The following is a 13,703-nucleotide window of genomic DNA, read 5'->3' on the forward strand; positions in this document are numbered from 1 at the left end:
GCGGTAATGAAACACATGCACACGCGGACACATAATGATTCATCATTTTAGGATTCTTGTCTGAGCGACACATCGGACCGCGGCGGGAACTGCTAGGCCGAATCGGACGCTGCCCGAACCTCCGTCAAAGCCGTGGAGGGTAGCACCCGCTCGATCGCGTCACATTGGCCAAAACCATATCCGCCGAATATCCCCTCGCGGCAGCATATCCCATCCACCCACTCACAGCGCCAAATCAAGCAGCCAAGCCTCTCATTTCCCTATCGGTCACACCACTCATCTTTCAAATAAATAACACAAACGTCATATCATCTACCCGTATATATAACTTCCCATGTACACCTCCGGAGGCTAATTTTTGGTGTGCGTGCGTGTCTATGGCTACCCGACTCCTTCAACCCGTCCCGTCCTGGTTTGAGGCGGGCTGCTATCAGAAGACAAAATCCCGCAACCTCCGAACCATCGTCGTACGCAGAGCTTGGCGAGAGAGCGGGCGAGCGTTATCCTCACAATGACCACGAAGCCGGAGCAACGCGGAGAGGCCACGTGGCGTGGAAGCTTCGATCGCTCAGCGGATAGGCCTATCTCTCTCCTTGTTCTCATATCCTCTGCTCTCCTTTCTTATAAACGGGGCTCCAACATCTCTTCTTCGCCGCAAGCGAGAGAGAAGCAGAGAATCATGGATCACGCGGCGGATGCGCATCGGACGGATCTGATGACGATAACGCGGCACGTGCTGAACGAGCAGACGAAGCATGCGGAGTCGCGGGGGGACTTCACCATCCTCCTCAGCCACATCGTCCTCGGCTGCAAGTTCGTCTGCTCCGCCGTCAACAAGGTCATTTCTCTCTCTATCTCTCTGTTTTAATCTTCTCTTCTTCTTTTCTCTCTCTTTCCCTTCCTCTGGTGGAAATGATATATGATTCTTCTTCGGCGTTTGAATTAGTTTTGATGATTGCTAGGGCCCGGGCTTGATTTGAAATCAAGCTGTCGCACTCCCGAACAAATCTGTTTTTAATAACGTGCAAATGTTAGAATTTTCTCTCACGTGGTGAGTTGACTTAAAGCAAAAGAAGAATCCATCTTTTTTTTTCTTTTACATTTCTTTCTTACCTTCTTCTTTTTTTTTTTTTTAACATGTTTCTTTGGGTCAAGTAATTTAGTGGTTGCGGTGAGATTTATCTTCAAACGGAATAGCTTCTAAGACGCTTGTCTTCAACTTCTTTTTCTGGTGGCCGCTCCCACATTCCTTCCACAGGGTCTCTTTGTTCTCTGAAATGTGAATTTTATGAAAAAATTAAGAAAGTTTTCCTTGCTGCAGCTGCAATTCACTTTATGGGTGAATTCTGTAATAAAAATCGCACCTCTTCTTGGGAGATCTATTACATTCCTAAATGGCAATCGCTTTTTAGGTGTTGGTGGGTAATGAAGTAATTGTTGGAAGTTTTCAAAACAAAAGGCTGTGTTTGGTTCACGACTGAAATCGGAATTAGAATGGACTGGAATGAGAATCGAAATGGATTGAAATGGAAACCGAAATGGCCACGTGTTTAGTTCGTGGCCATGATCAGAATTGGAATCAGAATCGGAACCGAATTTTAATACTGGAAGAGAGTAGGAATTGGGTTTTGGATTGTTCTCATTCCCCAGAGTTGGAATGGGAATGGATCCCCCCCAATTTAATGGCTGCAATGGGAGTCACTCCTTCCAATTCCCATTCCATGGTCCAACTTCCTCCAATCAAACATGCCCAAATAGGTTGTAAGAGACTGGGAATGACTTTTGACTTAAATTTTTATCTAGTTGTTACTCCTAAATTTCATTGATTTAAAGAAATTATAGGTGATGATGCCATTTCTTTCTATCATATGTTATTCTATCTCACGTTGTTATCACTCTATCAACAGGCTGGCCTTGCTAAGCTCATTGGACTTGCTGGAGAGACGAATGTCCAGGCAAGCTCTTGTTGAATTCGAAACCAATACTTCAAGTTTCCAGTTGAAAACAAGAAAATATAAAAAAAGAGAAAATCCGGGTGGAGATCCTAATACTCTTAGGTTGACCATCTTGAATTCAGGGTGAAGAGCAAAAGAAACTGGATGTGCTTTCACATGAAGTCTTTGTCAATGCTTTGATAAGTAGTGGCCGTACAGTAAGTCCTGGAAGCTTTGGGTAATTTGTTGCATTATAAACTTTGGAGGGACTATTGCACATTTTGGCAATTGATGCTTAGTATTATGTTTTTGAACTCTTTTCTGCAGTGTATTCTTGTTTCAGAAGAGGATGAGGAGGCAACATTTGTGGATCCAGCACTTCGTGGAAAGTGTGTACTGATTTCCTCTGCTTTTGGGTGCTCCCTGTCGAATTACGAGGACTGTTGCTAATATACAAATTCTGTGTTCTCCTCAATAGTGCAGATACTGTGTCGTCTTTGATCCACTGGATGGTTCCTCTAACATAGATTGTGGTGTTTCCATTGGAACGGTAAGGTTTTGTTGATTTGTTTATCATTGTCATGTCATCAAAATCCTAAAACGTATTATTTGAATCCTATAAAACATGTCTGTTGTTGGAAATGTTTGCATCTTTCACTATATTTTTTCGAACAAATGACACTTGGTTTGTTAATTGCGAATGACTGCCTCTGTTTTATCTGAAGGATTATAAATTCAAGCATTATAATGATATAAAGATCAATCCTCTTTTTTCTGGGCTCATCAAAACAATCCATATGAATGAAGAAAATAACTTCTAAAAGTAGGAAGGAAATATTGAGAATCCTGAATTGATTGAGCATGAAAGGTCTTTTCCTGAACCTAAAATTTAGGTTGCATGAATGTCTAGCCTTTGTACCAACAGGAAACATCATAACTGTTTTTCGGTTAGCATTTCATTTTATGTCCTGCTCTGAATACAATTCCATATTTTCTTATTAATTTATTACTACTGCTGTTTCTGTCTGCAGATTTTTGGGATTTACATGGTTAAAGATAAGAATGAAGTGACTATAAATAATGTATTACAACCGGGGAAGAATATGCTCGCAGCTGGTTATTGCATGTATGGAAGTTCTTGCACGGTAAGCTGATCATCACCTTTCTTGCCAATCCCTCTTTTTTCTAATAATCTTAGCACGTCCATGATATCTGTAACATTATGAAACATGGATTATTTTGATTATTTTTCTAGTCAGAAGCTAGTTTCTTAAGAGGAAAATGTGTAGTTCAGCTTAAGCTTGCCCTGCTTAAAATGTCATAATCACCTTGTAATTTTTATGTTGCAGCTTGTATTGAGCACTGGAAACGGTGTCAATGGTTTCACACTAGATCCATCTCTTGGAGAGTTCATACTGACTCATCCAAATATAAAGGTTTGAGTTATTATATACTCCTATCTATCAAGTGATAATATGATTCTGACTTAGCTCTTGCTTTCTCGACAGCCATGAGCCACCTTATTGGACAGTCTATGTTTTCATTTGTTTACTGTGAGGTTATTGTGCATTTTTTATTGGTCATATTGTTTTGGCAATTCATTGTCTAGTTTATGTATGCTATGCTAATTATACCACTACATGTAGCATGCATATATTGGTTCTAGGCAAGCGTATCTTTTTTGCCATGATATATTATCATAGTCATGTGGTATATCTTCCTTTAATGTAGATACCAAAGAAAGGCAAAATATATTCAGTGAATGAAGGAAATGCCAAAAACTGGGATGGACCTACGGCAAAGTATGCATGATTCAACATGTTAACTTTAATTTGTTAAAGATTTGGTGCTGAATTTTGTCATTCATTAATTTCTAGGTTTGTTGAGAAATGCAAATTTCCTAAGGATGGTTCCTCACCAAAATCTCTGAGATATATTGGAAGGTATCTGGATGATAGGCACTACTTTCATTTTGTATCTGGAGTTTCTCTTATCTTGATTAGAGCTACTTCACGTTTTCTGCGTTACCCTGATATTGGAATAAGAAATCTTAATGCTGACATACTATAGTAGATATCAGAAAATCAAGTTCCAATGATGATTTTAGGATTCGTTTGGTTGACGGGAAGTGGAGGGGGGAAGAGGTACTTCCTGAGAAATGAAGAAGGAGCCTCTTGTTTGGTTAGAGTTTTAAGAGGAAAGATAGTGAAAAAAGTACTTCCCATGGGAAGTCATTTCTACATTTCGTGAGAAGTGGAAATCCATAGGGGAGATGGATTTTGACACTTCTCGTGACATGAAAAGTGGCGATACTTTTTTTCTTTTCTAAAATATTCTTTTAAGATCCATAACTAAAATTTAGTAAAATATCAATGGATGGTTAGGATGAAATACTGAATAGTAATATAATATTATATTAATATTATCCTAATATTAATATAAATATAATATTAATATTTATTATATTTTAATATTATTTTAATATTTACATTAATATAATATTTATATTAATATAATATTATATTTATATCCATATTAATAAATTCATTATATTAAAATATTCATATTATATTAATATAATATTAATATATTAGTATTATATTAACACAATAAATTATTATGGTCTAATGTTATATTATAATATATTAATATTATATTTATATTAATATAAATATAATATTTATATTTATATAAAGTTTATGAGTAAAAATGTATGGTTTTATATCTATTAAGGTATAATAGGTATTTTATACAGTTTTTTCAGAAAAATAGGTGCTCATCCAAATATAAGTTATTTTATAATAAGTCACCTTTCCATGGTCAACCAAACATACCAAAATCCTATTCCGAGAAGAAAAGTTCTTTCCGCAAACCAAACGAGTCTTTGGAACTTTTCTTATATGCGGTTGCATTTCTTTAACACTTTTGTGTTTCATATTTGATTTGGTGACTATTAACTCTATTATAGATAGAAGTGAGTTTGCAATATGGTTCAACCTTTGATGCGTTTTTCTCTCAATTTCTTATTGATGTCTAGAGTTTGATTTCATTTTTGTTGCAGAAACATGATATTTGATATGTTCCTAGCTAATTGATCCTTTTACTTATTGACTTGCATTATATATGCCATGGATTTTGAATCAGATGTCATGATAGCTACTTGTTTCTTACTAAAAAAAAAATCTGCTTTTCTGTCCTTTTCATTTCATGGGTGGTTCCTCCATGGTCTCCAGCATGGTTGCTGATGTTCATCGTACCCTTCTTTATGGAGGCATCTTTTTGTATCCTGCAGATAAGAAGAGTCCAAATGGAAAACTACGGTATGTGCATAGGCTAGCATTCTTCCACACCCATTCATGACCAGTGGTTATTCATCGTGACATCCACAAACAATCATATCTGCTTCTAAAGATATGTTGCTGATTTTGTTGCATTTTGTGTAACAGTGTTCTCTATGAAGTGTTCCCTATGTCATTCTTGATGGAACAAGCTGGTGGTCAAGCTTTTACAGGAAAGCAGCGGGTATGAAGAATTTGCTCCCTGGCTAATTTATTTTCACATCTATCATGATGTGCCGTGATTAACTGAATCCTGCTACACTTAATAAATATGAGTTATGTTGTTTATCAAAAGCACACTTTTTCGAACTCGTCTTCTCAGTCATTTCCAGTATCTTGAGACTAAACTTGCTCTTGAGTTTTTGATTTGTTACGGCTTCATCTCTTCTCCATTAGTGCCAATGTCATCCTATATAACCGGTCTCCTTGTTATCCTGGATCTTCTGCGAAAGCATCAGGCATTCCTATGGGTATCAAGTAATCTATGTAGTACCATTTGTGAGGGTCTCTATAGACAATATGGATAAGTAGAGGGAGTGGAAGTAATTAAAACACTGGAGGACAAATGATCGAATGTCAATTTTTGAATTGTCGGATAAAGTAAAGCAAGAGAGTTGCTAGAGCACAAAACAAACGCCAGCTTGAGCATTTAACCAAATAGGCTTGTTAGTTACCTTTAATACTAGATCATTTCAGATGCATTGTCATTTTCATCTTACAAAAGTCACATATATTATTCTAATTTTGCAGTAAAACACATTTTCCCTTTTGTAAATAAGAAAAAAAAGCTTTTTCGTTACGAACAAATTTTGACAGTTGTCGTGAGTGAACATAAACAAAACATGCAACACCTTCAGTAAGAGATGGAGAGACATCACTTTTAAGTTTTGACATTTTGTTTGAAAAAAAAAAAATGCTATTGTTCTTGGCCAATATAAAGAATCTGTGTGGACTGTCTCCAGTGATCGAATAATGCTTGGTTTTGGATCTGCCATAATGTTTTGCATTTCATTAATGGTAGAGTAGTTGTGGATTTCATGTCGATATTGTTTTCGCATTTCTCCTGTTAGATTGATGCCCTTATTTTGCTCATCACAGTGATACTTGTCTAGCTAGGAAAAGTTGTATTTCCATTTGATTTCCTATTCAGCTTAGCACGGATCATCAGCTATTACCCTGGGCAGCTAATTTTGAATCATCATCTGTGCAGGCCCTTGACTTGGTTCCAACCAAGATTCATCAGAGGTCTCCCATATTTCTTGGCAGCTACGATGATGTTGAGGAAATTAAAGCACTTTATGCTGCTGAAGAGAGCCATGCCTGATCTAGAGATGCTTCCTTGCTTACATATAAAATTCCAACAATCTCCTATATTGTTATTATAACCAGTTCTCTTGTGAACCAAGGCATGATACTTTTCCAAGCCTTTCATAACAAGCTTAATAATTTAATCAATTCAGTTATAACTTTTATTTCTGTTTTCTTTTGAAACCGCATTCGCTGTCTGACCCAGTTAATTATAGGATATATTTAATCAATTCAGTTATAGCTTTTATTTCTGTTTTCTTTTGAAACCGCATTCGCTGTCTGACCCAGTTAATTATAGGCTATATATATATATATATATATATATATATATATATCTCCCAACCTGCCCATTTTGCAGCAAGGTTTTTATCACCCCGGTTGGACTGTCTTTGGCTGGTGTTATTGTTTGCTTCCCCTCCTTTTTCTTTGAGAAAATTACCCATTCTTTATGCATCACCATCCCTAATTACAATGGCAGGATGGTGTCTGCCTTGCACTGAATTATGAGTGGAGGAACAAGTGATGATTTTTTTTTTTAAAAAAAAAGAAGAAGAAGAAAAAAGCTGCGCGGATCTACACCCTCAAGCTTTGCAAAATGTACTGTATATGGAGATCCCTGCTACCGCACCACCAGAATATGATCGGTTGGAAGGGATTAAGATGAGAGCTAAAAAGAGTATTAGTTTTGAAATCTTGCGATGACGCATCCAGTGCTTTTTTGCTACAGCAATCTAGAAAAAATTAGCAATTTATCTTCTTTCCATTTGCATACCAGTAGGTTTTGTGGCTCCACCCGCAGTAAGTTGGTATATGAACAATATTTTATAGACCAAGCAGAGATTGGTGTCATGCACGTATGTCCACGTCTCATGTATGTACATACACATGTACACATGTATGTTTCTTGTACCCGCATATCTAAGTTTTATAAGTATTGGGGAATACCGACCGACCCCACTCACGCCGACTCATCGTCGGGCCTACATGACCGACGTCCGACTCTGCAATTACCGACCGACCGAGGATACGTCGGTCGGGCGGACCTTTTCCTCTCTCCCGACCGGCTGCACTATGGAGTCCGATACTCGACTCCTGCAACGTGCCCGACTGACTGTCGGAGAGGCTCCAAATTTTCACCCGACGCTCCTCAACTGGCTGCCGACCTATGGTCGGTCAGCTTCTCCAGACGCCGTACAACTGCCAGAAACTGTCAGTCCTGACAATGGCATGCGGCACTGCCGCCTAGGGGCATTATCCCACCTAAGGCATGGGTCAACCCTAGCGATTTGACAGCCCCACGGCGATTTGATATCCTTGCGGCGACTCTGACAGTCCTCAGTGAGTTGACAATTCTTCAATTGTCCGCGCCATTAATGACGGCGCCATACCATGCTCCACTATATATATCGAGGAAGGCAACAGTGCTAGAGGTCCCTTTCGAAACTTTTGGGCTTGCTCCCTCTCTCTCTCTCACCCTCTCTCGTTGAGCTCCTTGTTTTCTTTTCACTGTTGCCTAGTCTCCTCTCTGACTTGACCGTCGGAGGGTCCCCACCGGAGCCGTCTCCGATCAGTGCGGACTTTCTTTTGCAGGCGCTCGTTCCCAACGACCAGACGACGAGGAGATTGGCCGCAACAAATTGGCGCGCCAGATAGGGGGAGCAGTGACAAGTTAGTGCTTCATTGACAGCACCAGGGATTGTAACCCCCACGGGATCTAAGATGACAAAGACAAGAGCTCAGCGGTCGAAGGTCACCGGATCGGCGAGGCGCTCTTTCCGTCGGGAAGAGGCCTCTCCTCCACCCTCCATGGCGGAACCCAGCTCTCCGCATCCCGTGGTGACCACGGAGGTGCAGATTGCGGCGATCGTACGGCAGATGATCATGCTGACAGATGCGGTCAAAAGCCTTCAGCAACAATCGATCCGGCTGCCGCCTTCATCGGCCGAGCAATCGGTGGCACGTTCGATGCCCTCCAGGAGCAGCCGCCGGCACCCGCATCGATCTCCGTCGCCTCCGCAGGAGCACCTGCCACAGCGCTCCTACCGAGAGGAGGAGGGGCGGCCACGGCGCGACACCCATCGGTCTCTGCGGCCTACTCCTTCCCAGCTGGAATGAGCAAGGAAGGAGAAGCGACCGCGAACGCCGTCCGCCTCTCTCTCGGACTCTTCCGGAGACTCCACTCCTGGGGTCTCCCAGCACTGACGGATCGACGACTACGAACGCAGGTTCGAGAAAATCGACCGTCGGCTTGCCCAGCTGCAGGTGGACGGGCAGAAGTCTTCGAACGATGTCGACTTTCAGACCGTCCAACCTCTCTCCCGACTTATCCTCGACGAACCGATCCCCAGTTGGTTCAAGATGCCGCACGTGGAACCCTACGACGGCTCCACCGACCCAATCAACCACTTGAAGAGCTACAAAGCTCTCATGACGATCCAAGGGGCAACCGATGCTCTCCTTTACATTGGCTTCCCCGCCACGCTCCGCAAAGCTGTCAGGGCCTGGTACTCCGATCTTCGATCGGGAAGTATCCACTCCTTCGGACAGCTCGAGCACTCCTTCGTGGCCCACTTCAGCACCAGCCGGAAGCCGCCGCGAACATCGGACAACCTTTTTTCCCTCAAACAGGGAGAAAACGAGATACTCCGACACTTCGTGACGCGATTCAACGCAGTCACGCTTGAGGTCCGGGACCTCAACGAAGGCATGGCCATCTCGGCCATGAAGCGCGGGCTGAGGGCATCCCGATTCCCTTACTCTCTGGACAAGACCCTCCTCCGGATGTGTGTCGAACTATTGGAGTGCGTGTACAAGTACATGCGCGCGGACGAAGGAGTCTCCGACCGATGCTTGACCGAGTTCAAGGGTCCGAAAGAGAAGCGAAGAAAGGGTCGGGACCCCGCCGAACCTAGCAGGCCCCCGACTGACAGTCGGGTCTCACCCCCGCGGCAGAACCAGAGGTCGCCCCGACGGCAGACTCCAAAGCCGACATGCCCCAGGTATGACTCCTACACTCCTCTCTCCGCTCCTCGTGCGCAGATTTTGATGAAGATCGAAGAAGAAGAGTACCGGCGACGGCCTCCACCTCTGAAGGCAAAGGGCCTCGACCAATGGAAGTACTGTCGATTCCACCGGGGTCACGGCCACAATACCGAGCAATGCATCCAGCTTAAGAATGAGATCGAAGCTCTCATTCGCCGAGGATATCTCGATAAATTTCGAAAGAACCCGCCGACTCAACCAGTTGCCGACCGATGACCCCAGCTGACTGAAAAAGCGACGACTAATCGGCCTACGACCGGGGTCATCAATATGATTTCCAAACGACTAGGCTCGGGGACATCTGCTGGAGGGGACCCGACGAAAAAGCTGCGTCTGGACGACGTAATTACTTTCACTGAAGAAGATATTCGGGGCATCCAAACCCCCACGATGACGCTGTTGTTGTCTCGGCAACAATAGCGAACTATGATGTAAAAAGAATCTTTGTAGATAATGGACGTTCAACGAACATTTTGTTTTACTCGACCTTCTCTCGGATGCGACTATCGACCGACTGACTCAAGAGGGTCTCCACGCCCTTGATAGGCTTCGCTGGGGACACTGTCACGATGGAAGGAGAAGTTACTTTGCCCGTGACGGTTGGCACCGAACCACGACAAAGCACAGTCCATTTGACTTTTGCGGTCGTCCAGATGTCTTCGGCTTATAACGCCATACTTGGAAGACCCGGGCTAAATGTCCTCAAGGCGATTGTCTCGACGTACCATCTCCTGGTTCGGTTCTCGATCAAAAATGGAGTCGGAGAGATGCGCGGAGACCAACAGCTCGCTCACCGATGCTTCCAGATCTCCACTCGAAGCGACGAGTTGAAGGGCTCCCTAACGATCGACAAGCTGGACCAACGGGAGGAGGAAGAGCGGGGTGAACCGACCGAACAGCTTATTCCCATCTCGGTAGCAGAGAATCCCGACCGAAAGGTATGGGTCGGGTCCCAACTACCTGACCCAGAACGACGACGGTTGGCGGAGCTGCTGAAGGCCAACGCCGACATATTTGCTTGGTCGGCAGCAGATATGTCGGGCATCCCCCCGAAGACAATAACGCGCCGACTCAACATCGACCCAACGATGAGGCCGGTGAGGCAGAAGAAAAGGTCTTTTGCTCCTGAAAGACAGAAAGCCATCAACGAAGAAGTGGACAAGCTACTCGAGGCAGGCTTCATCAGAAAAATCACATATCCCGATTGGCTCGCCAATGTTGTCATGATGAAGAAAGCCAACGGAAAGTGGAGGATTTGCATCGACTACACCGACTTGAATCGGGCCTGTCCGAAGGACAGCTTTCCACTTTCGAAGATCGACCAGCTGGTGGATGCGACGTCCGGTTATCGATTGCTCAGCTTCATGGACGCCTTCGTCGGGTACAACCAGATCTGGATGGCACCCGAGGACGAGGAGCACACCGCCTTCATGACCCCCAAGGACCTCTACTGCTACAGAGTGATGCCCTTCGGACTGAAGAACGCTGAGGCTACCTATCAACGACTCGTCAATAAGGTCTTCAAAGATCAGATCGGGCGCAATATGGAAGTATATATGGACGACATGCTGGTAAAGAGTGCGCAGACTGCAGATCATGTTCGAGATCTCGAAGAAGCTTTTCGCACTCTACGACAACATCGAATGAAGCTGAATCCGACTAAGTGCGCTTTTGGAGTGACCTCGGGGAAGTTTCTCGGGTTTCTCATTTTCCAGTGTGGAATCGAGGCTAACCCTGAAAAAATAAAGGCAATCATCGACATGCGGCACTCGAACACCAAGAAGGAGGTCCAGCAGCTGAATGGGAAAGTCATCGCTCTCAGCCGATTCATCTCTCGGTTGGTCGAAAGATGCCTCCCGTTCTTCAAGACCCTGAGGCAGGCGAAGGGCTTCTCTTAGTCGGATGAGTACCGACGGGCCTTCGAGGATCTGAAGAGGTACCTGGCTTCTCCGTCGTTGCTTGTGAAGCCAGAGGTCGGGGAGACACTGTATCTCTATTTGGCCACTTCCCCCGAGGCGGTTAGTTTGGTGCTCGTCCGAGAGAACGAGAGCCGAATTCATCAACCTATATACTATACCAGCAAAGTGCTCCGCAGCGCTGAAGTTCGATACTCGGAGACATAAAAGATGATTTTTGCCCTGACCGTCTCTGCACAACGACTCCGCCCATACTTCCAAGCACATACCATTGTGGTCCTCACCAACCAGCCCCTAAGGACGATATTGCGCCGCCCCGACACATCGGGACGACTGGCGAAGTGGGCGATGAAGCTCAGCAAGTTTGACATACAATACCGACCGCGACCTGCCTTAAAGGCCCAGGTCCTGGCCGACTTCATCGCAGAATGCCTGACGACCGACCAAGGATCGAAAGGCGAGAACCCCGGAGGAGCTACGGTCTCCGAGCCTGATCCGGTGTCCACCTGGGTACTGCACATCGACGGAGCTTCAAACGCTCAGGGGAGCGGGGCCGGGTTCTTGCTCACCAACTCGGAGGGGGTAGTCACTGAGTACGCCCTCCGATTCGACTTCAAAGCTCCAATAATCAAACCGAGTATGAAGCGCTCCTCGCTGGCTTGAGGATGGCGAAGGAACTTGAGATCGACAGCCTCCGGATATTCTCCGATTCTCAGCTAATCGTGGGGCAGATTAAAGGCGAATTCGAGGTGCGAGATCTAGCTATGGCAAAATATCTTCAAAAAGTGAAGGATCTTGTGGCGCACCTCGGATATTTTGAGATCTCCCATATTCCCAGGTCGGAGAACGCCCGGACCGACGCACTCTTCAGGCTGGCGACTTCGGCTTACAACGCTTTGGGCCGGATGCTCATGGAGAGTCTCAAGCAGCCGAGCATCGACAAGGTTGAGGAGGTGCTACAACTGACGGTCGAACCAAGCTAGATGGATCTGATTGTTCGATACCTGACCGACGGAATTAGCCCCGAAGATCCTGCAGAGGCCAAGCGGCTCCGATGGTCGGCCTCCCAATATGTGATAATGGATGGCCGACTCTACAAAAGGTCGTTCTCTCTTCCCTTGCTCAGGTGCTTGGGACCGACCGACGCAGACTACGCACTCAAAGAGGTGCACGAAGAGATCTGCGGGAGTCACTTGGGGGGCAAATCCTTGACCTACAAGGTCCTGCGGCAAGGTTACTACTGGCCCACCATGAGGAAGGATGCGGCTGAGTTGATCCGAAAGTGTGAACCATGCCAAAAGTATACCAACGTACAACACCGACCAGCCAGCGAAATCACTCCTATTGTCGCTCCATGGCCCTTTGCCCAGTGGGGGGTCGGCATTCTCGGTCCCTTCCCTCCGGCATCTGGCCAAAGGAAGTTTATAGTCGTCGCCATCGACTACTTCACCAAGTGGGTGGAGGCCGAGCCCCTAACGCAGATTACCGAGCGGAAGATGGAGGACTTCGTCCAGAAGTCCATCATCTTCAGGTTCGGATTGCCGCATACCATTATCACCGACAATGGGCGACAGTTCAACAACCAGGACTTCAGAAACTTCTACGCGAGGTTTCACATCACGCACCGACTGACTTCGATGGGGCACCCACAGTCCAACGGTGAAGTCGAGGTGACCAACCGGACCATACTGTACGGACTCAAAACCCGACTGAATGAAGCCAAGGGCCTCTGGGTCGAGGAGTTGAGCTCTGTCCTGTGGGCTTACCGAACGACCCTCCGTGTTCCGACCAGAGAGTCACCTTTCAGTTTGGCCTATGGGACGGAGGCAATGATACCACTCGAGATCGGACTGCCATCAACTAGGGTCGAGCAGTATCAAGAGCCAAACAACTCTGAGTGCCGGAGAGCCGACCTAGACCTCCTCCCTGAGCTTCGGAGTGAGGCTCAACTTCGCATGGCTTCATACCGACAGAAAGTAGCCCGATATTACAACGCCAAGGTCAAGCCAATGCTTTTCAGGCCTGGGGACCTAGTCCTAAGGAAGGCAGAAGTCTCGAAGCCTCTAGACCAAGGGAAGCTAACTCCAAATTAGGAAGGGCCCTACATGGTAGCAGACACCTACGGGCCAAGAGCTTACCGACTATAAACTCTGGAAGGGAACCCC

At 45.3% G+C, this 13,703-nt stretch overlaps 1 protein-coding gene across 1 annotated transcript; it reads left to right on the forward strand.

The window, feature by feature from the left end:
* The first annotated feature begins 458 nt into the window (after window positions 1-458).
* Window positions 459-6,744, forward strand: LOC105049443 (fructose-1,6-bisphosphatase, cytosolic). The gene is made up of 12 exons (XM_073262234.1): window positions 459-838; window positions 1,908-1,955; window positions 2,078-2,152; window positions 2,262-2,323; window positions 2,418-2,484; window positions 2,966-3,079; window positions 3,284-3,370; window positions 3,666-3,736; window positions 3,812-3,877; window positions 5,168-5,254; window positions 5,381-5,456; window positions 6,483-6,744. The coding sequence occupies exons 1-12, from the start codon at window positions 512-514 to the stop codon at window positions 6,594-6,596; spliced, it is 1,194 nt and encodes a 397-aa protein (XP_073118335.1). The 5' UTR covers window positions 459-511; the 3' UTR covers window positions 6,597-6,744.
* Window positions 6,745-13,703: the final 6,959 nt, after the last annotated feature.

The sequence above is a fragment of the Elaeis guineensis genome, chromosome 8 (assembly GCF_000442705.2).
Source record: "Elaeis guineensis isolate ETL-2024a chromosome 8, EG11, whole genome shotgun sequence".
Taxonomy (NCBI): domain Eukaryota; kingdom Viridiplantae; phylum Streptophyta; class Magnoliopsida; order Arecales; family Arecaceae; genus Elaeis; species Elaeis guineensis.